At 48.9% G+C, this 27,284-nt stretch overlaps 1 protein-coding gene and 1 non-coding gene across 2 annotated transcripts in view; one reads left to right on the top strand and one right to left on the bottom strand.

The window, feature by feature from the left end:
* Positions 1-9,166: 9,166 nt before the first annotated feature.
* On the top strand, positions 9,167-9,248 carry Trnal-uag. Its single transcript has one exon. It is a non-coding gene; the product is annotated as a tRNA-Leu (tRNA).
* A 2,929-nt stretch (positions 9,249-12,177) lies between these two features.
* Positions 12,178-27,284, bottom strand: part of Sdr42e2 (short chain dehydrogenase/reductase family 42E, member 2) — a 29,904-nt gene continuing 14,797 nt past the window's right edge. Inside the window, exons 8-13 of the mRNA XM_013011158.1 lie at positions 23,394-23,476; positions 20,026-20,163; positions 18,978-19,043; positions 17,725-17,788; positions 15,488-15,561; positions 12,178-12,426 (exon numbers count right to left, since the gene is read on the bottom strand). Of these exons, the coding sequence (XP_012866612.1) occupies positions 12,178-12,426; positions 15,488-15,561; positions 17,725-17,788; positions 18,978-19,043; positions 20,026-20,163; positions 23,394-23,476 (674 nt within the window). The remainder of the gene's footprint in view (positions 12,427-15,487; positions 15,562-17,724; positions 17,789-18,977; positions 19,044-20,025; positions 20,164-23,393; positions 23,477-27,284) is intronic.

Genomic DNA, 27,284 nt, shown 5'->3' with positions numbered 1-27,284 from the left:
CGCCCCCTGGTGGCCGCCGCCGCCGCTGCCTGGAGCTGGTGCGCGCATGCGCACACCACACACAGACTCACATTTTCTCTTTCTCTCTCTCTTTTCCCCTTCCCCTCTTACTCCCCCTTACTGTCATTATTAAGTATCAATATGTGTATTCAGGCTTTGTATTGAACAGAATCTTTTCCCCAATCCTTAATGTAAAGATTCTGGTGCTGTAATTTTTTTCAAGCCATACAAATAAAGAGTCCTAAACTGTGGACTTAAAGGTAGATATGTACGTATTTTTAATCAGCATTACTTGGAAGTAAAATAACCACCATATAAAATAAACCAATATATTATTTTCTCTACCTGTTAAACTATTGGTAATACATTTTTTAAATTTTATTTATGTGGTACTGAGGAATCAAACTCAGGGCAAGCCCTCTACCACTAAACCATATTCCCAGCCTGGAAATACGTTATTGAAGCACACTTAAAAATAAAATTCTCCAAGCACTGTCTTGTCTTGGACAAGGAGTTGTACTTATAACTCTGAACTCGGGGCCTATCTAGCACATAGTATGTACTTAATAAATACTTGTGGAATAAATGGATAGATATGGAGAGGTATAAAGAAGAAAAAAATTACATAACAACTATAATTTATTATTCTATCCTTTCAGATACTTTTGTAATGGAATATTGAAAAATTCACAAATTTTCTGGGTGCTGGTGGCTCACATCAGTTATGATCTGAAGATTGCAGTTAGAAGCTTGCTTGAGCAGAGAGTTCATGAGACTCTAATCTTCAATTAACTAGCAAAAATAAAAGCCTGAAGTGGAACTGTGGCTCAAGTGGTAGAGTACCAGTTTTGAAAGAAAAAGGCAAAAAAAAAAAAAAAAGAAAAGAAAAGAAAAGAAAAAAGGTCTAGGACCTGAGTTCAAGCACTAGTATTGGCACATTTAAAAAAAAAAGTTCATCCAGATCTTTGTGTCACAGCAAACAGTGATTGAATCAGTGTGTTCCCAGATTCTCCTGGAAGAATTCAGGCCTTCAGGCCTGAACAGTATTGGAAGCAATTTTATTCCTTTCAGGCAACAGTGGCTCACGCCTATGATCTTGGTTAGTCAGGAGGCTGAAATCTGGAGGATGGCGGTTTGAGGTCAGCCTGGGCAGAAAAGTTGACTAGATTCTATCTCTAAAATAACTGGCAAAAAGCAGAACTGGTGGTATAGCGCCAGTGGAAAAGCAGGAGCTGGGAGCAAGCAAACCAAGGGAGAGCTCAAGGCCCTGAGTTCAAACCCCAGTGCCAAAAGAATTCTGTGACACATAGTTTTGCATTCCTTCAGTGGGTATTCCTTTGGCCACCGTGAGGATGGGGGAAAGAGTTCTTCCTTTGAGCTGGAGGTAGTGCCAAGTTCTTTGTGGAAGGTGAGTTCCAGACAAACAGATGACAAGTGCTGGAGGCCACTCCTATCCGAGTGCTGATCTGCACATTGTCCTTCCTTTTCTTTCTTCCTCTCACTCAGTTGTAAATACGTTTCTTTGGCAGGAATACTGGATGGATTGATCGATTTATCTTTGTGCCCAGTCCATCTGTTACCTCAGAATGCCTGCTTTGATATGCCTTCAGAGGACTCAGTAAGAATGGACAATGACAGAGCATTTACTTTGTGCCAGGCACTGGTAATTACTTCCCAGACTGTTGGGTTTGGAATCTGGTTTCAGTGTGTCCCTTCAAAGCTTTGTGTGCTGAAATTTAAAACCCTTTGGCAAGTATTGAGGGCAACAGTGTAATCCAGGGATGAAGTTTAGACACGGGGCCTGCAGGAGGTGACTGGAACTAGATAAGCCATGGGGGGGGGGCGCGAGGGGGAGGGCTGTAACTGCTTTTATGAGAAGAACAGAAGTGAACCTGGGAACCGGTGCCTCACACCTGCAATCCTAGTTACTCAGGAGTCTGAGATCTGAAGATTGTGGTTCAAAGCCAGCCAGGACAGGAACGTTTGTGAGACTCTAATCTCCAATTAAACACCAGCAAACCAGAAATGGCACTGTGGCTCAAGTGGTAGAGAGCTGGATTTGAGCTGACCAGCTCAGGAACAATGCCCAGGCCAAGTTCAAGCCCCATGACCAAAGAAGGAGAAGAAGAAGGAGGAGGAGGAGAAAAGTAACACCACACTGTGATTTTCTGCACACCTTGGGACTCTGCCAGCAAGAAGACCAGTGTGCAGCCTTCATCCTATACCTCCAGGGGGGTGATCTAAACTAAACCTTTCTTTATAACCTACTCAGTCTGTGGTATTGCATTATTGTAATGGAGAGGAATTATCTTTCTTTCTTTCCTTCTTTCCTTCCTTCCTTCCTTTCTTTTTTGTGGGGGTTGTAGGGCTTTAACTCAGGACTTGGGTGCTGTCCCTGAACTTTGCACCTGAGCCACAGCTCTACTTCTGGCTTCTTTGGTGTTTAACTGGAGCTAAAGAATCTCACAGATTGTCTTGCCTGGGCTTATTTCAAACCTCTATCCTCGGATCTCCTGAGTAGCTGGGATTATATGCATGAGCCACTAGTACCTGTCAAGTTTTGCATTCTTGCTGGTGGTTCACACCTGTAGTCCTAGCTACTCTGGAGGCTAAGATCTGAGGATCATACTCAAAGCCAGCCTCTGCAGGAAAATCCATGAGACGCTTCTCTCCAGCAAACCACCAAAAAACCAGAAGTAGAACTGTGGCTCAAGTGGTAGATCATCAGCCTGGAGCAACAAAGCTAAGGGTAGAGTGTCCAAGCCCTGAGTTCAAGCAACAGTACCTGCTCATAAAACAAAAATATAGCTGGGTACTGGTGACTTATGCCTGTAATTCTAGCAATTCAGAAGGCTGAAATCTGAGGATTGCAGGTCAAAGCCAGCCTCGGTAGGAAAGTCTGTGAGACTCTTTTTAAAATTTGTTTTATTTTTATTTTTGTCAGTTGTCAGGCTTGAACTCTGGGCCTGAGTGCTTTCCTGGGCTCTTCAGCTCAAGGTGAGCACTCTATGGCTTGAGCCACAGCACCACTTCCAGTTTTCTAGTGGCTTATCGGAGATAAGAAACTAGTTTCCTATTCGGGCTGGCTTTGAACCTCGATCCTCAGATCTCAGCCTCCTGAGTAGCTAGGTTTACAGGCATGAGCCACCGGCACCCGGCTGTGAGACTCTTATCTCCAATGAAACATCAGCAAACTGGAAGTGGAGCTGTGGCTCAAAGTGGTAGAGTGCTAGCCTTGAGCAAAAGAGCTCAGGGACAGCACCCCAGGCCCTGAGTTTAAGCCCTATGACTAACAAATAACTAATTAACTAAATAAAAATATATTCAGTTTAAAAAATCAGTTTGTTGAATGATATCCCCTTTGTAAAACTACATAAAGACAAAATAGTAACAATAACAATAACAACAGCAATAATAGTACTTTCCTTTATACCACAAGTTGAGTGGAGAACTGAAAGGTGGCTATAATTTACTTGTGCTTTCCTCTCTTCCTTTTCAACAAGGAACACCGATCACTTTTTGCAAAAGTTATTTTTAAGTGCCACATAGTGTAAAGAGTGCACACCCGCATGCGCGCATGCGTGCACACACACACAAAAACACCCCAAAAAGCTAAAGCACCCAGTTGTTCCAGCATCTGTGGATCTGTGGTCTCTGCACCCTGGCTTGGCTGTGGCAGGGCTGGGCGTGCATGTGATCTGTTCTTGCTGAATGTCCGGAACAAATGTATGAATCACCAGAGAACCTGGTCAGCAGGCCAGAGAGGAAGTGGCTGGTAGAGAAAGGCTGGGTGGGGCAGCAAATGAAGGCGCGTGCGCACACACACACACACACACACACACATTGGGTGCCCTACTAGGGTAAAGCCTTTGTCCAGAAGGTTCTGAACAGCTTTTAAAAGCAGCTCCCCACCAACCAGCTTGCTTTCTGCCTGATGGGGCCTAGTAGATGAAGGGTATTCAAGGTGGGGAGGGGAGAGAGAGGAGAGGAGAAAAGGGGGAGGGGAGGGAAGGGGAAAGGAGAAGAGGGGGAGAGGGTAGGAGGGAGAATGAATAGGAGATTGGTGGTTTAGTACTGCTAGGAAATGGTCTGATTAGGGGCTGGGAAGTTGGCTCAGTGGTAGAGCGCATGCCTTGAGCTGAAGAGCTGAGGGACAGCACCCAGGCCCAGAGTTCAGGCCCCATGACAGGACCCAAAAATGAAAAAAGAAAAAGAAAAGAAAATGGTCTGATTAATCCGGTGCTGGTGGCTCTAATCCAGGCTACTCAGGAGACTGAGCTCTGAGGGTCTTGTTTTGAAGCCAGACTGAGCAGGACAGACTGTGCAACTCTTTTTTTTTTTTTTTGGGTCCGGTCGTGGGGCTTGAACTCTGGGCCTGGGCGCTGTCCCTCAGCTCTTCAGCTCAAGGCTAGCGCTCTACCACTTGAGCCACAGTGCCACTATCAGTTTTCTGGTGGTTTATTGGAGATAAGAGTCTCACGGACTTTCCTGCCTGGGCTGGCTCTGAATCTTGATCCCGAGATCTCAGCTGCCTGAGTAGCTAGGATGACAGGTGTGAGCCACCGGTACCTGGCTGGTGAAACTCTTATTTCCAATTAACCACCAAAAGCAAGCTGTGGAGTTGTGACTCAAGTGGTACAGTGCACATCTCCTGGAAAATGCTTTGAGCGACTGTGGGAAGGTGATCTACAGAGAACTCTGTCTCCTACAGAGAACTCTGTCTCCAGGGGTGACCATTCAGAAGGGCAGGACCTAGTCCGGTCATGTCTCGATATAGAAGTTGGATGACTCAGGCTGGGAAGGTGGCTCAGTGGTAGAGCGCTTGCCTTGCATGCATGAGGCCCTGGGTTCAATTCCTCAGCACCACATAAACAAAAAGAAAAAAAGCCGGAAGTGGTGCTGTGGCTCAAGTGATAGAGCACTAGCCTTGAGCTGAAGAGCTAAGGGACAGTGCTCAGGCCCAGAGTTCAGGCCCCAAGACTGACTCCCCCCCAAAAAATAGAAGTTGGGTGACTCTTAGGCTCTAGACAGGAGCATTTGCCTCTTACTCTATATTCAAATGCATGAAAATCTTAACCAAGAAGGAAAAACCAAAGCTGGGCCTGTAGCTCTGTGGTAGAATAGCATGCTTAGCATGGGTGAGGTTCTGGGAGTGATCCCCAGCACCAGAAAAACAAAAAAGCAAGAAGAGATGGGTCCTGGGGGGGGGGGTCATACCTGTAATCCTAACTACTCAAGAGGCTGAGCCAGGCACCGGTGGCTCACGCCTGTAATCCTAGCTACTCAAGAGGGTGAGATCTGAGGATCGCGGTTCAAAGCCAGCCCGGGCAGGAGATCGTGAGACTCTTATCTCCAATAAACCACTAGAAAACCAGAAGTGGCGCTGTGGCTCAAGTGGTAGAGCGCTCGCCTTGAGCTGAAGAGCTGAGGGACAGCGCCCAGGCCCAGAGTTCAAGCCCCACAACTGCCAAATAAAAGAAAGAAAGAAAGAAAGAAAAAAAGCTGTCTGGGTGCCAGCCGCTCATATCTGCTTCCTCAGGAGGCTGAGACCTGAGGATCACAGTTCAAAGCCAGCAGCTCAGGCAGGAAAGTCTGTGAGACTCTTTTCTCCAATGAACCCACCAGAAAACCAGAAGCAAAGCTATAGCTCAAAGTGGTAGAGTTCTACCCTTGAGCAAAACAGCTCAGGAACAGTGCCCAGGCTATGAGTTCAAGTGTCATGACTGACAACAACAAAAAAGCCACTTTTTCTACAATTGTGTGTGTGTGTGTGTGTGTGTGTGCACGCGTGCATGCGTGCATGCCAGTATAGGGGCTTGAACTCAGGGCCTGGGTGCTGTCCCTGAGCTCCTTTTGCTCAAGACTAGCACTCTACCTCTCAAGCCACAGCTTGATTTCCTTGGAAATAAGAATTTCACAAACTTTCCTGCTTGGGCTGTCTTTGAACCATGATCCTCAGAGCTCAGCCTACTGAGTAGCTGAGATTGCAGGGTGAACCACAGGCACCTAGCTCCTAGGATTATTCTTGTGGCCAACTGTGTTTTAGGTCTGGGGGATATAGCACTGGGAGAACAAAACCTGTATTCCTGGAGTTGATGTCATAGCAAGGTCTCCCCATTATCAGGCTAGAGAGATCCATAAATATTGACAAGCACAGGCTGAGATTATGGCTTAGCAGTAGAGTGCTTGCCTAGCATGTATGAAGCCCTGGGTTCCATTCCTCAGTAACACATAAACAGAAAAAGCCAGAAGTGGTGCTGTGGCCAAAGTGGTAGAGCATTAGCCTTGAGCAAAAGAAGCTCAGGTACAGCACCTAGGCCCTGAGTTCAAGACCCAGGACTGGTGGGAGATATATATACACACACACACTTACCAGCAGGGAGCTGGAAGGTGTACATGGGATGCCAACAGGCCAATTCTGGGCCAAGGACCAGGGAGGGTCTGCAGGTGTGGAGTTACCACCATCAATATCCCTTGGTGTTAGGCAGAGATTCCTCTGAATGCTTGGCTGTATTACCATAATTGATCTCCCCACCCCCCAGTCCTGGGGCTTGATCTCAGGGTCTGGACACTGTCCCTGAGCTTCTTTTGCTCAAGGCTAGCACTCTACCACTTTTGCCCCAGTGCCAGTTCTGGCTTCATGAACCCAGGGCTTCATGCATGCTGGGCAAGCACTCTACCACTGAGCGACATTCCCAGCTCCATAATTGATCTTTGTTCATTCTCTGACAACCAGAAGAGGGCCTGACACATTGTAGGGGCTCAGGAAATGTTTACAGAAAGAAAGCATGGAAGGAACCTTCCTTCCCACCCAATCCTGTGAGGTAGCACCTCCATTCCAGCGATGAGCAACACAGGCCCATAGAGAGGGGCATTTCCCCAGGTCACACAGCCAATAAACGCACAGGAGGTTCAATTCGCGCACTGTATTTGCTTCCTATTGCTGCTGGAACAAATGTAGTGAGTCGATACAACATAAAATGATTGCTGTTAAGGGGCTGGGAAGGTGGCTCAGTGGTAGAGTGCTTGCCCCGCATGCCTGAGGCCCTGGGTTCGATTCCTCAGCACCACATAAGCAACAAGAAAAAAATGATTGCTGTTAGTATTCTAGAGGCCATAGGTCAGACACCTGGGCTCCCCATCTGGAGGTTCCCGGCCTGTTTCCTGACATCATCCAGCTTGCAAAGGCTCCTCGTATTTCTGGGCTTACTCCTGGATTACTCAGTCCCTCCCCTATGCATGTGTACCTCCCATGTATGTGTACCCTACTCTGATTCCTGCCTCTCCCTTGTATGTTTTCTGTGTGTGTGTGTGGGGGGGGGGGAGTCAGGGAGCTTGAACTCAGGGCCTGAGCTCTGTCCCTGAGCTCTTTTGCCCAAGGCTAGCGCTCCACCACTTTGAGCCACAGCTCCACTTCCATTTTTCAGGTGGTTCATTGAAGAAAAAAATCTCATGGACTTTCTTACCAGGCTGGCTTAAAAAAATATTACCTTTTATTTAAAAAACTAAATTTTATTGTAAAGGTGATGTACAGAGGGGTTGCAGTTACATAAGTCAGGTAATGAGTACATTTCCTTTTGAATAGTGTCACCCACTCCCTCATTCTTTCCAGGCTGACTTTGAACTGAGTGTGTGCATACTGGGGTTTGAATTTAGGACCTCATATACTCACTTGGCTTTTTCTGCTCAAGACTAGTGCTCTGCTATTTGAGCTCCACTTCCAGCTTTGTGCTGGTTAATTGGAGATAAGAGTCTCACAGATTTTCCTGCCTGGACTGGCTTGGAACCACAATGCCCCATGTCAGATGGCTAAGTAGCTGGGATTGATTACAGGTGTGAGCCACAAGCACCGGCATCTTTTGTAAGGACCCTGGTGATTACATTGGGAATAAATAGGCTACTTAACCCATCTGAAGGTCTTGAATTTAATTCCAGCTGTAAAGTTCCTTTTGCCGCCTAAGGGAATATACTTACAAGTTCTTTTTCCAGAGCGTCCTTCAGTGTAACATATCTACTGTCCTTACAGCTCTGGGTGTTGTCTCTTCCTTAATGTTGCAGAGAAATGTATAACTACATGGAAAATTAAGGGGAAAATAAAACAAACCAAAAAAACCTAGAATGATTGGAAACTGCTGTGGAATGAAGGAAGAGCAGGAGAAGGAAGAGAAGGAGGAGAAGGAGGAGGAAGAGGAGGAGGAAGAAGAGGTAGCCATGACAACAGCAATGCCTTGAACTTGCTCTAAAGAGAGTTGAATTTTAGCTACCAGTGTTTGCTTTGTTTTGGGCATGGAATCTAGGCCTTGTACCTGTTGGGCAAGTGCTCTACCACTAAACAAGTTCCATTCTTTAAAAAAAATATTTTCTATTATCTTTACATAGGCTCCATTCTTTTTCTTTTTCTTTCTTTTTTTTTAATTTTAACGATTTGAAGTAGGGCAGGAAGAGGAGGGGGAAATTGGGAGAAAGTGAAGGAAGGGGTGACATTGTCACAAAAGTACTCATCTGACTTAGAGTGGTAAATCCTCTGTACAACACCTGAATGATAACAATAAAATTATATTTTAAAAAAGATTTGAGGCAGATCTGAGAAATTCTGAAAAGTGGGTAATGAAGGTTTGATAGGCTGGGCTTCAATTTGTTACATTTTTCTAAAATATCTTGGATCATCAAAAAATATTGGGAGGCTGGTTACTGCTGGCTATGGCTGGACAACCGGGACAGATGCCCCGGGGTGAAATGGGTTAATATTTCTGACTGAGGGTGCTCACGCCTGCCAAGAAAGTAGCAGAGGGGTCACAGGCTGAACTCTGCAAACCCGAGATTCCGCCCCCCCGCCCTGCTTGGAGGAAGCGGCAGCGCAGCACTGCCACCTGGTGGTCGCAGGCAGAAGCTCATGGGAAAAGCAAATCAAATTGCACTCGCGCGAGGATGACATCAGTGTTTAACATTTTAAGAATTCTTCTTTCCTTTTTAGTAATTCATCCCTACTGTCCTTGTTGGGGTCGGTGACGAGACCATCACGACTAACCGTTTCAAAAAGTTAGGGCGGAGCATAAGTTAGCCACCGGCGCAAACTGAGCATGCGCAAACCTCTGAGGGTGGAGCTTGCACTGAGGGCTGCGTCGTCACACTAACTTTACTGTGAAGGACACAGCCAGAAGCGGGCGGTAGCGTGGCCGAGTGGTCTAAGGCGCTGGATTTAGGCTCCAGTCATTTCGATGGCGTGGGTTCGAATCCCACCGCTGCCACACCCGTACAATTGCTTTTTTTTTCCTACTACGAATGCAACTTTGAATCTCCAAGCCTCATTTCTTCTTCTTTTTAAAAATTTCTTCTTCTTCCTCCTGAGACTATTTCTTTTTTTAAATAAGGGAGAGGGAAAAAAATAAGGGAGACGAGAAAGGAATCAGTTCAAGCCTTCTTCACCCTCTAGCCCAGTACACACCTATCTCTCTCACCAATTCCATTCTTTTCAAACAAAACAAAACAAATAAAAAAGCCATTACACGAGGGGAGAATGATGGAAGGGGTGAATCAGTCGGGATGCATTTTTTATAAGCTGATTTACTGAATGGTAACTCCTTTCTACTACTTAAAGATAATAAAAACATATTTAAAATTAGAAAATCTGCTCATTTTCTTCCAGGGGGTCTTATCTCAGCCCCCCACCCCCCACTTACCTCCTAAAAAGTTGTCTAGGTCTAACTGCTTGTAGGCTGAGGCCACAGGAATTAGGTGTCCTTACCTCTCATAGCCAAAGAAAGGTGAGAATGACTCTGGATTAGGCTCTGCTTGCCCAGAGCTTTTGGAGGCTCTGCCAGATACCCAAAAACCTCTGGGTCTGGTAGAATGGGCCCCACATTGGGATGTCAACCTTGAGGTCACAGTGTCAACTTCCTTGTTTATTCATTCAACAACCAGCTACTATATCAGAAGCCCAGCTCAGCCTGAGGTCCCACAGCCCGAGCAAGGCAGTCATGTAAAACACAGTTACAGATATTTTTATTAATTATCTTTTTGGGTGCCAGTTCTGGGGCTTGAACTTAGGGCCCAGGGCATTCTCCTTTAGCTTTTTCTACTCAAGGCTGGCACTTTACCGCTTGATCCTGAGTAGCTAGGATTACAGGTGTGAGCCATCAGAGCCTGGCTTACTTTCATTATTAATTACATCGCTGAGCGGAGTTCACCAGGAAACTTGCTAACCTGGACCAGGGGAAGTAAAGTAATGTTTAGCTGGCCTTGATATTGCATAATAGGCAACTGGAGGTGGCGAATACAGGAATGTCAGCAGAATGGACCAATGACAAGAGATGAGGCTGAAATTGGGCCCCTGTGACCCATGCTTGTAATCCTAGCTGCTCAAGAGGCTGAGATCTGAGGATCACCATTCCAAGCCAGCCTGAACAGACAAATCCTGCAGACACTAATCTCTAGTTACCCAGCAAAAAGCCAGAAGTGGAGGTGTGGCTCCAGAGCTAGATCACTAGCCTGAAGCACAAAAGCCAAGCAGGGAGCCCTGGGTTCAAGCCCCAGTATTGCCCCTCCTGCCAAGTTATATAAATAAAAGCCATTATCAGGACCCTGGTGGCTCACTTCTGTAATCCTAGCTACCAAGGATATGAAATCTGAGGACCCCATTTGCAAGTCAGCTTGAGTCAGAAAAGCCTATGAGAGACTCTTATCTCCAATTGAGCCAGAAGAGGATATATGGCTCAAGTGGTAGAGTGCCAGCCCTGAGTGAAAAAGCCAAGAGTGCAAGGTCCTGACTTCAAGCTCCAGCACAGGCAAAAAAAATAAACAAATAAAGTAAAAAATAAAGTCCAAGCCGGGCGCTGGTGGCTCATGCCTGTAATCCTAGCTACTCAGGAGGCTGAGATCTGAGGATCGCGGTTCAAAGCCAGCGGGGGCAGGAACCTCTGTGAGACTCATCTCCAATTGACTACCAGAAAACCAGAAGTGGTGCAGTGGCTCAAAGTGGTAGTGCTCTAGCCTTGAACAGGAGCACAGGGTCAGTGCCCAAGCCCAGAGCTCAAGCCCTGCAGAGACACACACAAGATCTCTGGCAGTGGTGGTGGTGGGGAGATGATGGCAGGAGTCACACAGATCAAGTGATGTTTTGTACTCATAACCTGACACCATGAATTAACTCCCCTTGTACTACTTAAAACAAATCATTTGAAAGGGAAGTTCGGTGCTCAACCCTTCCTTAAAGAGGCTGGAGACTGCCATCAACAACACATCGAAGGAATATCAAAGCCTTAAATAGGACTAAACTTTATTTTCTCATCAAAACGATACAAATTTGGAGACATTCAATTCTTTAATTTTCCTTTTTTTCCCCTGGAACTTGTTTGTGCCGTATTTGTACTCATGTTGATGAGTCTTTCCCCAGATTCATAAAGGCCCGGCCCGACTGCAGGGAAGCCCTGGTCCCAGGTAGCCCCACACCCGGGCTATCAGCCCACGGAGATCGGCGTGAGTGAGGGCAGATCAAACGCACGCGGCTACAACGGGTCTAAAACCCAGGATTACAAAGCGACCTCAGACGTGCTCGGAGATGCCCGGGCAGCGAGGAGTCCCGGCCCTGGGAAGCGGCTGCAGACTCGCCAAGCTCCGGGCCTACAAATCCGCGGCGACGGGGCCAGAGCGCACCCGCCCGGGAGGCGGGGCCGGAAAGGAAAGTCGCTCCTGGGAGCCGGAGGGATTGAGCCCAGAGGGTGTGGCCAGGGCCCACCAGCTCTGGGCCGGAGCCGGGAGAAGGTCCCCTAGGGGAAGCAGGTGGTGAGAAAGGGCTAGGTCCAAGGGTGGAGAAAGAGGCGTGGCCAGGACTCGGGGAAGGCGGGGCTTGATTGAGCGTGTCCAACCAGAATTCAGGGGGCGTGGTGAGCACGCAGAGGCCCGCCCAAGGACCAGAAGTGAAGAGGCGGCGGGCCAGTAGCGGGAGGTGGTACCTCCGAGGTGGAGCAGGTTATGAGACCTGGCTACGTCATAGGGTGGAGTCAGAGTGGAGAAAGAGGCGTGGCCAGGACGCAGGGGCGGGGCTATGGGCGTGTCAGGAGGAGGCGGGCTCAACAGTCCAATAGCAAGAAACGAGGAGGGCGTGGCCAGCAGTGGGAGGGCGAGTACCGGCCCCCGGGAAAGGTAAAGGCCCGGCGGACTCCCGCGGGCCGCGCGCGATCAGAGCCGCTGCACGGCCGCCTGCAGAGGCTGCAGGAAGTGCAGACCCAGGCTGATGAGGCCGAGCAGCAGCAGCAGCCCAAGCAGCAGCCGCAGGAGCGTCCGCGCCGTGGGGCCGCGGGGCTGCCGAGCCGTGGACCGCACGTAGTGCTCCACGGCGTCCGCGAAGCTGAACTTGTCTGGCGCGTAGCCCAGCTGCGCGCGGGCCTTGGCGATCCGGAAGGTGTGCGTCACGGCCACGCTGTGCACCTGCGGTGGGGGGGGACGGGGCAGCGGGGGCCGGGCTAGTGGGAGGGCCGAGCATTCCCTGCCTTGCCCTTCATCGCAGCGATCTGAAAGGACCCGCTGCTGCGTCTTGTTCCCGAGATGCCCTCCTCGGGAAGGTCATCTCCACGCTTCACTTTTTGGTTTTTGGAGGGCCCCGCCTCCAGGGTGCCTTCCCCACACCTGTTCCACGGAAGCCCTGCTAAATTCACACCCTGATCAACACCTCTTCGCGGCCTAGCATGGCAGTGCTGGTTTTCAGAAGGCCTTGGACCGGTTCTGAGATACCAGCTAGATGAAGCCGAATGTCCTTCCTGTCTGTGGCCAGAGTTTGGATCTCAGGGAAAATACTCCCCCGCCTCCCCGCACCCCCCCCCCAAGGGCTTTGGATCCCCAGCCTCAGACGCAGGCTTCACCCCTCCCTGCTGAACTGATTAAGGGTCCCTAAGAGAATTCAGTTACGCACAAGTAGTTCCTCGAGCTGCTCTCCCCCCCCCCTTGCTCTGCCATATGGCCTGAGGCCCACCAACTTCAAGGGTAATAAAGATAGCTATCAATTATGGAACAGTACTCTGGTTGGCATTTATATGGCTTGTCTCATTTACTCCTCTGAGATGGCACCATTTCCTCTGTAGGTATTTGGAAATTCAAGATTAAAGAGGTTAAGTGACTTGCCTAAGGTCACACAGAACAGCCACATTCTAACCATGTCATACAGTGTCATTGCCTCCTCTTGTTTCAAAGCTGGACACTGTGGAAGAAGACACCAGCGACATGATTTTCCTATAGCAGCGAAACACCTGCTTGGTGTCAAACCTCTGGTCCTGGACACTACTGTGGAGGAGGCAGGGAAGCTAGTTCCCCCCCCCCTTTTCTTTCTTTTCTGGTTAATTGGAGAGAGAAAGTCTTATGGACTTTCCTGCCTGGGCTGGCTTTAAACTACTATCTCAGCCTCCTGAGTGTCTAGGATTATAGGAGTGAGCCACTGGTGCTTGGCTTGAAGAATCCAGTTTTTGTCCCTTTCTTGCTTCAGGTAGTAAGTTCAGGGCTTGAAGGACTACAGAAGTAAGTTTATTCCAGCTGAATAAGTCAATATTAAAAAACAAATTACTAGGGCCGGGAATGTGGCTTAGCGGTAGAGTGCTTGCCTTAGTGTTAGCATGCACTAAGCCCTGGGTTCGATCCCTCGGTATCACATAAACAGAAAAAAACAGAAGTGGTACTGTGGCTCAAATGGTAGCTTTGAGCAAAAACAAGCTCAGGGACAGCGTCCAGGCCCTGAATTCAAGCCCAAGGAGTGACAAAAAATAATAATACTAAGGACTTATTATATGGGAACCATATAAGAAAACCATATAAGCAAATCCTGGCAGTGTTTGCAGAGATCAGGCCTAACTGGCTTCCTCCCAGACTTCCTCATCGCTGGCTTAAGTGCTGTTATGCAGGCTAGGAAGTTAAATTCCTCCTTATTTCCCTGGAGTATATCTGGGTTTCTGGGCTTTCTTCTTTGGTCTGTGAGCTACACGGGGACTGGCGTGTCACCGATGAACCAGCAGAGGGCGCACGAGCCTCAGCCTTCATACTTCCCCAATTAATAATCCTCAATCCCTGAATTAAACAAGGAAATCCAGTATAGACAAGAAAGGTGGCTAAATCAGTATAACTGGCCACAGTTCAGTAGCACGTTGGCAGCTTTTTTGTTGGTCATCAATGTGATTCCTGATACTTTCTACAAGCTAATAATTAACCTTGGAATCACATGGGTCTGAGTTTGAAAGCCAGAAGTATACCACTTATATAAGTGACCTAGGAGGGTATTTCATTGAATTTCATGCCCTCCTATTGTGTTTATTATCTCTTTACCAATCTGCATGGATAAAAGGGTAAACTAAACAAGCTTTCCTTTTTTTTACTTCTTTCTTTTTTTGTTTTTGCAGGAACCAGGGCTTGATCTCAGGGTCTTGTGCTTTCAGCTTTTATGTCCACAGCTGGCTCGCTACCACTTGATTCATGCCTCCTCTCCATTGTTTTTTTTTCCTGGCTAATTAGAGATGAGTGTCATGAATCTGTCTGCTTAGGCTCGTTCTGAACTTGTTTCTCAGCCTTCTAAGTAGCTAGGATTATAGGTGTCAGCCACTGGCCCCTTGCTCTTTTCTTTCTCTTTTAAGTCTATGTAGCCCACATGACTTGGTATGGCCTCCAACTCATGATCCATCTGCTTTAGCCTCTTGAATGCATGTACCACCACCCCTAGAAGAATTGCTTCTGTCTTTGGTATATTTTCCCTTTACCACTCCTTCGTAGGTTAAAAAGTGCTGGGCCTTGGATAAATCAGTCATTTCTCTAATACTCAGCTTCTCATTGTAATCTTTTTGCTCTTCCTATTAGCAGGGTATCTGAGAGAATCAAGCACAAATGTATAGGACGGATTTTTTTAAAACAACTATCCAGGAATATCACCTGTTGCCTTCCTGTTTAGTCTGCATGAAAGCATCCTCTCTTTGAAACTGTATGTGGTAAGCAAGCATAAAACCACTGCCATCCATGGTAGGTAGTTAACACACAGCCCCCATGCAATGGGAATGAACTGTGAGTCTGGCGATACCAGGTTTTGTGTGAGTGTGTGTATGTGTGCTGACAGCCGGGTTGATGAAGGGGTTGAAAAGTGACATCCGGGAACCTGCCTTTGGGAACCTCCAGTCTGACTGGAAAGATACGCTACGCCTGGCACTGGTGAGGAATGAGCTTTAGTTGTGGCGTTGCATACAGGGCACAGCCTGAGCAAAAATCCCAGAGGTTGGCGTTTTAGAAAGGAGAAAGGCAGGGCTGGAGGTTGCATCCTGCCCTGTAAGCACCAAAATCCGGAGTTCAAAGCCCAGTACCACCAAATAAATGAATGAGTGAATGATACCCTGATAAGTATCCAGCCATGAGGCCCATGGGATGAGGCAGCAGGCATTGGAGGTGTGGAGAAGGGGAGGAAGGGGAAAGCAGAGGCGCGGGCCCAGCCACCCCCCCCCCCGCCCGGGGTACCCCTCTTCCTTACCTCGCTGCGGGTGAGCAGTGGCGGGATGTTGCAGACCGGCCTCAGGGCCAGATGCAGGTACTCCATCACTGTGGCTGCAGGGCGAGGGGCGGGAGGGAGATAGAATGGGGAGGGCAGAGCGCAGCCGGTTAGCGATCTGGGTTAGTGAAGAAGGAGAGGATGGAGGGGGAAGGAGCCATCGAGGGGTGGGGGCAGCGAGTGGAGAAAAGGCGGGTGAGGAACGGAAGGAGGGGAGGGGGGAGATGGTGGGCGGGGCCGCGATGAGGGAAGGAAGCCAGTGAGGGGAGGGGCGTGGCCGTGGAGGGGCGTGGCCAGGGCTGCAAGGAGGGAGGGGAGCCAGCGAGGGGAGGGGCGTGGCCTGCTATGTGAGGGGCGTGGCCAGGGCCGCAAGGAGGGGAGCCAGTGAGGGGAGGGCGTGGTCAGTGAGGGGAGGGGCGTGGTCAGGGCCGCCAGGAGGGAGGGGAGTCAGTGAGGGTAGGGCGTGGCCGGCGAGGGTAGGGCGTGGCCGGCAAGGGTAGGGGCGTGGCCAGGGCAGTGAGGAGAGAGGGGAGTCAGTGAGGGGAGGGAGGGGCGGGAAGGAAGCGGGCGCGGGCCGGCCTAGCTGGCAAACCTTAGGGAGCTCCTAAGCTACAAATCATTTGCTTTACTGGCGTGGCGTTTCCTTTGCCAAAGTCATAAATGCCTCTAAACCGCAGGTGTGCCTTGTTAGCTGGGAGATGGGTCACATCACTTCTTATTCCAATAATACTGACTGACTGGAAGGGTTTGAAGAAACCAGAGACTATACAAAGTTCTCTTTGGTTCCTTTTTTTAGTGGACCCCACTCCTGTCCTTCCTTCCTCTCCTCCTCCCCACCCCAGTCTTGGGTAGGAGAGAGATTGGAACTCCTCACCCTGCGCTTGAAGCCCTGAGCTACTTAAACAAAGAAACTGCTGGGGCTGGGAAGGTGGCTCAGTGGCAGAGTGCTGGCTTTGCATGTATGAGACCCTGGGTTCGATTCCTCAGCATCACATAAGCAGAAAAGGCCGCAAGCAGTGCTGTGGCTAAAGTGGTAGAGTGCTAACCTTGCCTTGAGCTGAAGAGCTGAGGGACAGCGCCCAGGCCCAGAGTTCAAGTCCCACGACCAACAAAACAACAACAACAAAAACTGCTAGCCAAGCTCAAGCCTGTAATGTAGCTACTCAGGAGGCTGAGTCCTGAGGACCGAGGTTGGAAGCCAGTCCAAGCAGGAAAGTTCACAAGACTACTTATTATCATTGTCCTCTTCTTCCTCCTCCTCCCCCGCTTTTTTTGTGCAAGTCCTGGGGCTTGAACTCTACCACTTGACTCACGGTACCACTTCCAGCCTTTTCTGTTTATGTGGTACTGAGGAATCCAATTCAGGGCTTCATGTATGCTAGGCAAGCACTCTACCACTAGGCTACATTCCCAGCCCCAGACTTATTTCTAACCACTCTACCACTGGTAGAGTGTCAGCCTTTAGCAAAAAGGTGAAGGGACAGCGCCCAGACCCTGCATTCAAGCCCAGTAAAGGCACGGAAGGAAGGAAGGAAGGAAGGAAGAAAGGAAGGAAGGAAGGAAGGAAGGAGAGAGAGAGAGAAAGGAAAAACAATTGTTTTCAGTGGCAAGCACCTAAAGAAAGGTGCAGCAAGAATGCAGCCCTTTGTGGTGATTTGAGGGTCGCCAGCAGAGGGGTGCTAGAAGAATACAGGGCAGCTGTTGGGGTGGAGGTAGAAGGAAAGTCTGATCTGAGGGTGAGGACTCAAATGGAGTCTTCCAAAGTGGTCCTAACTTGCAATGGACTTGGAGGGGAAGGGAGGATGCTGTTGCTCTCAGTTCTCACTGAACACCCCAGACACTGACCTCTCAGAAGTCCCAATCTCCTCATCTTTAGGGAGGACTCAATCACAGGAACCACACAAGCACACTAGGATTTAAGTGGGGCAGACCTATCGAAGGGCATGAGGGGCTATGGTGATAATGATTTTGGCCTCTACACAGAGGATCTAGCCAAGGTCTTTTACATGCTAAGTAGGTGCTCCACCTTGAGCTATACCATCTGCCATGGGTGATAAATTTAGCAAGAATTGCTTATGCACATCCAGTGGGCTGGGTATATGTTTTGTCTCATTCTAGTCCAGGCCCTGAGTTTCAAGCAAGGTAAAATATGCACACACACACACACACACACACACACACCCCTGGTGCATGGAAGGCTTTAATACACACAGGCTTACCTGTCAGGTAAACCCAGGATGTAGGTACCTGGATCCAGGGTTGGCTGTATCCTAGCTTCTCAAACTGCCAAACAAACATGGTCTGAGATAAGAATAGGTTGTTCCAAGCCTGGTACCAGTGGCTCACACCTGTAATCTTAGCTATTAAGGAGGCTGAGATCTGAGGATCATGATTCAAAAGTCAGCCTTGTCAGGAAAGTCCATGAGACTCTTATCTCCAATTAACCACCAGAAAACCAAAAGTGGAGCTGTGGCTTAAAGTGGTAGAGTGTTAGTTTTGAGCAAAAGAAGCTCAGGCCCAGGCCCTGAGTTCAAACCCCAGGATTGTCCCCTCTCCTCCAGAAAGAAAAAAAATGTTCTAGGGCCTGTATGAAAAGACCACCTATTCCCTCTACTTGGAGCCAGCAGAGATCTCCCCCGTCCCATAGCTCACAATGGCAGACCCCAAGACATCCTTACACCTGAGCCAATCTTAAAACAAAAGTTACTCCATGGTCAGAACAACTCAAGCAGGAATTGAATGGTAGGGGAGGGAGAAGGAGGAAATATAACCTGGGATCTTCAAATCCCTTAGTTATTAATTCCAGCTGCCTACACATAATGAAGTTCCCTGGCACTTAAGTAGAATTGGGAGCTTTTCTAGAATGGACTTCTGCTGTCCAAACCACCAGACGTGTGTGGAAGGTAGAAGGAGATGCTTGAAGAGACAGGCAGGCACTGAGTCAATAGAATTTTTCCACTTGCACAAAAAACTCTCCTGATCAAAAAGACAGATCCTAGCAAGGGCTGGCAGTACGTGGAGAAATTGGAGCTGGGGAGATACAGAATGGCAAAGGTGTTTCAGAAATAAAAGGGCATATCCACACCAAAAATGTGTATGTGAACTCTCCTTGTGGTACTCTTCATAGTAGCTCAGAAACAGAGACCCTGGTGCTCAAGGCTTGAGCCACACATCCCATATGGCTTTTTGCTGGTTAACTGGAGATAAGAGTCTCATGGACTTGTCTGCCTAGGCTGGCTTGAAACTGTTCTTCCCAGCTCAGCCTCCTGAATAGCTAAGATTACAGGAGCAAGCCCCTAGCACCACTAGGAAGCCCACAAGTTAGCAATCAAGGGAAGTTTGGGGCAACCAGAGCTCAGTGACACTGGCCACAGCTGGGGTACAGTGTGAAATCCTTTGAGTTTTGGCAGTAGGAGAGGAAGAGGAGACGGGATGGGGGTTCTCACTCAGGGAGGGGTGCCTGAACACCTACCAGGGGGGCCATCCACTCAAAGACGTTGACACTCTCTCCGTCGTTGATGTAGTACGCCTGCCCGCTCTGAGGGAGACACAGGGAAGGGTGGAGAGTTGGGTATCTGCTCACCATTCCCATCCCATTCTTGCAGATGGCTTCCAGAAGCTGCTTTAAACCTCATTCTCTTGGGCAGTTCTCAGGCTTGGGGAAACACCGGGACTATATTCCCTTTGCATTCTGGGGCTGCCACACTGACCAGCTGTGCAGCCTGAGAGTCACTCAACTCAACCACGCCAGGCTTCAGGTGGTGGTGTTTTTTTGTTTTTGTTTTGCTGGTCCTAGGGCTTGAACTCTGGGCCTCAGAGCTGTTCCTGAGCTTTTGTGCTCAAGGTTAGCAATCTATGACTTGAGTCACAGCTCTACTTCTTGTACTCTGTGTGTGTGTGTGGTTTATTGGAGATAAGAGTCTCATGGACTTTCCTGCTTAGGCTGGCTTTGAACCTTGAGCCTCAGATCTCAGCCTCTTGAGTAGCTAGGATTACAGGCTTGAGTCACTGTCACTCAGCTCTGTGTGTGTGTGTGTGTGTGTGTGTGTGTTAATACTGGGGCTTGAACTCACGGTCTAAGTGCTGTCCTTTAACTTTTCACTAAAGGCTAGTGTTTGGCCACTCGAGCTGCACCTCCACTTCTGGCTTTTTTTTTCTGGTTAATTGGAAATAAGAGTCTCAGACACTCGTGCCTAGGCTGGCTTCAAACCTTAAACCTTAGATCTCAGCCTCTTGAGTAGCTAGGGTTACAGGTGTGAGTTCCCCAGGTGCTTGTCCTCAGTTTCTCATCTGAGCAATGGGAGGATACCAACAGAACCTCCCTGTTGGGCTTTAGGAGGATTAAATGCAAAGCGTTAGCACTTGGTGGCTGTTACTTTGAGTCAGTACCATCCTCACAGAGTCACTGTGAAGAGCCAATGATGGTCTCTGAGGATGCCACCCCTCACCCCAGCACCACTGGGTCTTCCTCAGGGACAGGGCCCCTGCCTGCACCCCATGGGGCACCCTTGGACACTCACGGCCACGTAGCCCTTGGAGGCGGTGAGGGCCTCGGCCGCCAGCAAGTGAGCCTGCACCAGATTGTGCACGTGGACCCAGTTCATCCTGGTCTTGCGGTCCCCAAACCGGAACATGAACAGCCGCCTCCTGATGTGGCTCTGGTGGGGAGCAGTGGTGACAAAGGTACGCTTGAGCTTGGTGGCTTTCAGCCCTACCTACATGCTCCTACATCCTCTGTGCCCAGTCCAGGACAGGTCCTGTACCTCATGCAGACTAACAGGTGACACAGGGCCAACGTGGGTGTCCCTGTCCAGCCCTCCGTCCCACATATCCAGCTGGCCTCGCTCTTCAAACCTGTCTGCACCCATCAGATCCCCCTCTTCTGCTGCTTCCAGACGCTACCCTCACCCCTTACCTGGACCTCCAGCAGCCTTCTTTTCTTTCCATTCCTCCACCCCAACCCCTGCAGTCAGATCTCTGCATAACCAGAAAGATCCCCCCACCCCCACTTCCGTTCTGTGTGTGTGTGTGTGTTCTGGCCCAGAACTTTCCAAAAATGTCCATGCTGACATGTTGAAAGCAGTTCTTCCTCTTCTTCCTCCTCTTCCCCACCCCCTTCCTGCTCTTCCTCTTTGCTGGTCCTGGGGGCTTGAACTCAGGGCCTGAGCACTGTCCCTGAACTTTTCTGCCAAAAGCTAGCACTCTACCACAGACTTGAGCCACAGCTCCACTTCTGGCTTTTTAGCTGGTTAATTGCAGATAAGAGTCTCCTGGACTTCCCTGCCTGTGTTGGCTTGAAACTGTGATCCTCAGATCTCAGCCTCCTGAGTAGCTAGGATTACAGGTGTGAGCCACTGCTATTGGGTTAAAGCTGACGTTCTAACTGGCCAAGAAGCCTGTTCTGATCTGTGCTCTGGCTCTGACACATCTTATAGGCTCTGCCATGATCACGTGGACACCTTGCTGTGGCTTTGAAAGAGCCGCCTCCTGCCTGGCAGGGTCTTCTTGCAAACACCCAGTGACAAGCGTGTCCACCTCCTGCTTTGGTGTTCACAATGTCACCTTCTGCATGGGCTTTTCCTCAGTCTCAGCAAGCCCAATTCTCTCACTCTACTTTTTTCCCTCCACAGTGCTTTAGCACTTAAAATTGAGCAATTCTACTGTATTTATTCATTTTTTCTGTGCCTGTTCTGGGACTTGAACTCAAGGCCTCATGCTTCCTCTTGGCTTTTTCACTCAAGACTGGTGCTCTACTCCTTGAGCCATGTCTCCACTTTCAGCTTTTTTTTTTTCTGGATAACTGGGGATATGTCTAGTGGATTTTTCTGCCCAGGCTGGCTTCTAACTCTGATCCTCAGATCTCAGCTTCCTGAGGAGCTAAGGTTACAGGCATGAACCACCTGGCTGTGTCCTTAAGGAAGAAAAGAAACACAAAGACCAGAATTTTTGTCTGCATTGTCTAACAATCTATCTCAAAATCTGGAATATAGTAGGTCTAGTTAAGTGTTTGTTGGCTGAACAAATAAGTAGGGGGTCTCACTGGAGTTGCCCTTGTGATGGCAAGTCTAGATTGTCTACAAGATGGAGCTAAGAGACACCTAGGAGACTGGTAGAACATAGCAAGATGTGTCTGTAAGGGTGTTTCTAGGGATGTGGAGAGCCTGAGGGCTCTGATTTAATACTTTAGTCCATTAACCCATTCAAATTTTACATAGATCATTGGGAAGGCGGAGGAACTTTCTCCTTGGCTGGGGGAAGCAGTCTGAATGGTGGGTCCTTGGGTGGGCCTCCTGGCTCTGCTTCCTGTCCACCATGAGAAACACCATTCCATCTGCTTCCTAGCTGCCATAAACTCAACAGTTGTCTCCCACCAGGCTCTCCCCACCTTGATGGACTGAAACCTCTGAAACTGAACAAAGTAAATAGCTCCTTCCTTGCTTTATGTCAGGTATTTTGCCACACTGGACAGAGAAGTAACTAATACAACTCTCAAGAATCCAGTCAATGTAAACAAAAGAAAATAGACATAATGGCTGGGTACTAGTGCTCATGCCTGCAATCCTAGTTATTCAGAAGGCTGAGATCTGAGGATCCCTGTTTGAATTCAGTCTGGGCAGGAAAGTCCATGAGACTATTGTCTACATTTAATTACCAAAAAGCTGGAAATGGTGCTTTGGCTCAAGTGGTAGAGCACCAGCTTTGAGTGCAAAAGCTAAGGGACAGCATCCAGGCCCTGAATTCAAGCCCCAGGAAAAAAAAAAACAAACAGACCTAAGATCCCTGCAAAGGAATAACCTTCCATACCTCCCTTTGACCTTGTCCTCCCAAATCGGATGCAGAATCAGGAAGCTTTGCTACTTCCTACCCTGACCATGACCTTTCTCATTCCTAGGTTTGTGCCCAAGCTGCCGCCTCTATTTAGCCTTCTTTCTCTCTACTCCAGTTTCTTGATGGGTTTCCCCTTTCTCCTGAATAGTATAGGCATCACTTCCTCTAGGAAGCCCGTCTGTCCTGCCAGGTCCATTGGCTCATGTTCTAAGCTAATGAGGACAAGTCCAGAGTCTCTTGTCACCACATTCCTAACCCTAGCTTTTTCTAGAGGGAGGTAGTGTGTGTGTGTGTGTGTGTGTACTGTCCTTGAGCTGTTCTTGCTCAAGGCTAGTGCTCTACTGCTTGAGCTTTACTTGTAGCTTTTTGGTATTTTTAATTGGATATAAGAGTCTCATGAGGACTGGGAAGGTGGCTCAGTGGTAGAGCGCTTGCCTTGCATGCATGAGGCCCTGGGTTCGATTCCTCAGCACCACATAAGCAAAAAGAAAAAAGCCAGAAGTGGCACTGTGGCTCAAGTGGTAGAGTGCTAGCCTTGAGCTGAAGAGCTGAGGGGCAGCACCCAGGCCCAGAGTTCAAGCCCCACGACCGGACCTCCAAAAAAGCAAATTAAAAAAAAAAAAAGAGTCTCATGAACTTTCCTGCCTGGGATGGCTTCAAACTGTGATCCTTGGATCTCAGCTTCTGGAGTAGCTAGGATTATAGACATGAGCTACCATCATCTTGCTACAGAGGTTTTTCAACCTGAAGACCCTTGCATGGCACTATAAGATGATCCATTCAACCCTCAGGGAGCCCATGTAAGTCCGCCAGATTTCCAGCTCCTTGTTTCCCCAAATTGAGCTTAGTCTTGGCAAAGAGAGCACTACTCACTCCTGGTGGCATTGAGGGATATGACTGCTGGGAGATGGGGGTGGGTGGGTGGGGGATATCTCCAAGAACTGAGGGTCCCAGACAGGGATTCTCTGCCTCCAGGCTGGTAACTCTGAGCTGAGAGGGGCTGGGAAGCACGCATATCAACCTCCCTCCACCTTTGTTCCAGAAGACTGGGGTAACATACAGCCACTCGGGGCAGGTGTCTCTGCTCTTCAGGCCCATAAATCCCTGGGGGCCGCAGCACACATGTCCGGAGAGACCCTCCTCCTAGGACACAGGGAAGGCAGTTAGCGACCTGCAGAGCAGCAGCCTGGCAGGGAGAAGAAGCAGCAGGCCCAGTGTAGACCAGGGGTCCTTTCTCTGGAATGGGAGGCCCAGTGCCACTAGCAGCTCATCTTCCTTTGGAAACCTCTCCCCTTTGCAGAGGCTTTGGGGAAGGGGACTGTTTGCTTAAATGGGGGTAGCCCAAGAGTAGCTGTCAATATCAATGATACCAAGATGACACATCTTAGGTGAGGACCAGCCCTAAGGACACGGGTCATTATTCCTGCCACCTAGTTCTCAAGGGCTGCCCTCACTCTTGTCTTTTCCAAGCCTGGCAGTCACTTTTCTAGAAATCCATTTTCAAAACCCTCTGCCACATCCCTCCAGGGGGACTCATTTCCCCTCCAGTGAGCCAGGGCCAATGTCTCTGCATCATAACAGAACACATACTTTACAATAAGGCCCAGGGCAAAGGGTAACATGACAATCTTCAAAAAGATATGTCTACAGTGGGGCCCAAGGGCTCATGTCTGTAATCTTCTCTACTCATTAGGCTAGGATCTGAGAATCCAGGTTTGAAGCCAGCCTGGGCACCTGGCTAATGGCTTTTCTTTTGTTATCCATAGCTGTCGCAAAATGAGAATGGAGAAGAAGATTTGAATTAGTAAAAGCAGAGGGAGCTGGTGGCTCATGCCTGTAATCCTAGCTACTTGGCTACGATCTGAGGATTGAGGTTCAAAGCCAGCCCAGGCAGTAAAGTCTGGGAACTTTATTTCAGTTAACCACCAAAAAAAGCTGGAAGTGGTGCTGTGGCTCAAGTAGTAGAGTGCTAATTTTGAGCAAAAAAGCTCAGAAACAGTACACAAGAGTTGAGTTCAAACCTCAGGACCAGTACATGCATATACATACGCACGTGCACACATGCTCACACACACATTCTCTCTCTCTCTTACACACACACACACACACACACACACACACACACAGAATAGGGCTTGGGAGAGAGATGAAAAGTACAAACAAAAGCTGGTCACCAGTGGCTCACGCCTGTCATCCTAGCTACTCAGAAGACTGAGATCTAAGGACCACAGTTCAAAGCCAGCCTGGGCAGGCAAGTTCATGAGACTCTTATATCCAGTGAATTACTAGAAAGCTGAAAGTAGAGCTGTGGCTCAAGTAGCAGAGCACCGCTTTGAGCACAAAAGCTCAAGGACAGCACTTAGGCCCTCAGTTCAAGCCCGAAGAGAAGAGGCCACACCCCACCGACAGTGAGCTGGGACATACAAGTATGCATATCTAAGGACGTGCTACCTGCCAAGAGCGCTCGCTGCTAAGGGAGGAGGAAGGTTGAGGGAGTGGAAGTCACCCTGGGTGACCATGCGGGACTCCTTGGAGGCAGGTGTCAGGTGCGCTTTTCTGTAAACAGTCTCAGCTATGTTTAAACTCTGGGTCCCCAGGGCATGGTGGAAAGAGGTCAGATGACAGCTGACAGTGGCCAGTGGGGCACCAGGCAGCCAAACAACCGAGGGGCCAGCCCAGGGTATCTGTGACTCTCTGGACTATGGAAAGCTGGGGATGGTCACATGAATAATTCTCGGCCAGAGGATTAGGTGTCCAGCATGCCAGCTGTGGTCTGACCTGGCCAGGGATGCCCCAGGAGAGAAGGGAATCCAACGGCATTGGGTCAAGTCCCATGGAAGACACAGCTGGATGTTCCTGCCGAGACCAGGTGCGAAGGCCTGGCAGCCCAGGGTGTGGAGGTGCAGACATTTTAGGGAAGAGCTTCTCTCTAGGGAGTTAGGCCCTAGGTTCTGGGGGGTAACATTGCCCTGGGGTTCAAATCCTACCTCTACCACCTCAGAGCTGTGTGATCCTGTGTGATCTTGAATGAAGCTAATCAGTCTGTTTTTGTCACCTGTAAGCTGGGGATTAGAATCAACCTTCCCTTCCCTTCCCTTCCTTCCTTCCTTCCTTCCTTCCTTCCTTCCTTCCTTCCTTCCTTCCTTCCTTCCTTCCTTCCTTTTCTTCCTTCCTTCCCTCTTTCCTTTTTTTTTGTCAGTTGTGAGGCTTGAACTCAGGCGTCTAGTGCTCTACCACTTCGAGTCACAGCTCCACTTCTAGTTTTCTGGTGGTTACTTGGAGATAAGAGTCTCATGGACTTTCCTACTTGGTCTGGCTCTGAACCTTGATCCTCAAATCTCAGCCTCCTGAGTAGCTAGGATTGTAGGTATGTACTACTAGTACCCTGGTTCTCTCTTTCTCTTCCTCCCTCCCTCCCTACCCTCCCTCCCTCCCTCCCTCCCTCCCTTCTATCCTTCCTTCCTTCCTTCCATCCTTTTCCTTCCATTTCTTTTTCCTTTCTTCCTTCCTTCTCTCTCCCTTCTGCCATCCCTCCCTGTTTTTTCCTTCTTTTCTTTTGTCCCAGTACTGGGGCTTGAACTCAGGGCCTCAAGCTCTCTCTTGGCATTTTTGCTCAAGATCAGCACTTAACCACTTGAGCCACAGCTTCACTTCTGTTTTTTTTTTTTTTTCTTTTTTTGTCAGTCATGGGGTGGGCACTGTCCTCAGCTCTTCAGCTCAAGACTGGTGCTCTACCACTTGAACCACAGTGCTACTTCTAGTTTTCTGGTGGTTTGGGCACTGGTGGCTCTCGACTGTAATCCTAGCTACTCAGGAGGCTGAGATCTGAAGATCATGGTTCAAAGCCAGCCCAGGCAGGAAAGTCCGAAACACTTTTTTTTTGGTGGGGGGAGGTCCAGTCGTGGGGCCTGAACTTTAGGTCTGGGCGCTGTCCCTCAGCTCTTCAGCTCAAAGCTAGCGCTCTACCACTTGAACCACAGTGCCACTTCTGGGTTTTTCTTTTTGCTTTATGTGGTACTGAGGAATCGAACCCAGGGCCTCAGGCATGCAAGGCAAGCGCTCTACCACTGAGCCAACTTCCCAGCCCAATGTCCGAGACTCTTATCTCCAATATACCACTAGAAAACTGGAAGTGGCGCTGTGGCTTAAGCGGTAGAGTGCTTGCCTTGAGCTGAAGAGCGCAGGGACAGTGCCCACACCCAGAGTTCAAGCCCCACAACCAACAACAACAACAAAAAAGAATCTCATGGACTTTCTTGCCTGGGTTGGCTTTGAACCACCATCTTCCGATCTCAGCCTCCTGAGTAGCTAGGATTACAGATGTGAGCCACTGGCACCTGGCTTGGCTTTTCTTTCTTCCTTCCTTCCTTTCTTTCTTTCTTTTTTTTTGCTGGTCATGGGACTTGAACTCAGGGCCTGGACACTGTCCCTTAGCTTTTTTTACTCAAGGCTGGTACTCTGCCACTTGAGCCATACCTCAACTTCTGGCTTTCTGCTGGTTAGAGATGAGTCTCACAGATTCATCTGGGCTGGCTTCAAGATCAGCTTCTTGGGTAAGAGCCACCACCTTTGGGATGGGGATTTTAATTTCAAGCATCTTTCACTCTTCAAATCTACCTGGCCCTCATGTTTAGATAGTATCGATCATCAAAAGGAGTCAAGCTGCCTGATTCCTTTGTTTTTGCATTACAGAAAGTCAATGGTAATAATTTGGATGGCAAGAAATTTACCTAGATGCATCTGGCACCTGACTTTGAAAAGCCAAGAACACCTAAGATGCTTACCTTCCAGGATGCTCTGAGCAGTGCATGAGCCTTTTGCATATAAAAGTATTGGACAAAACCAGGCACCAGTGGCTCATGCCTGTGATCCTAACTACTCAGGAGGTTGAGATCTGAGGATTGCAGTTCAAAACCTGCCTGTGTAGATAAACCTGAGATTTTTTTTTAAA

This window comes from Dipodomys ordii, unplaced genomic scaffold, assembly GCF_000151885.1.
Source record: "Dipodomys ordii isolate 6190 unplaced genomic scaffold, Dord_2.0 Scaffold14, whole genome shotgun sequence".
Lineage (NCBI taxonomy): Eukaryota > Metazoa > Chordata > Mammalia > Rodentia > Heteromyidae > Dipodomys > Dipodomys ordii.
This window is presented reverse-complemented; position numbering and strand designations above follow the sequence as displayed.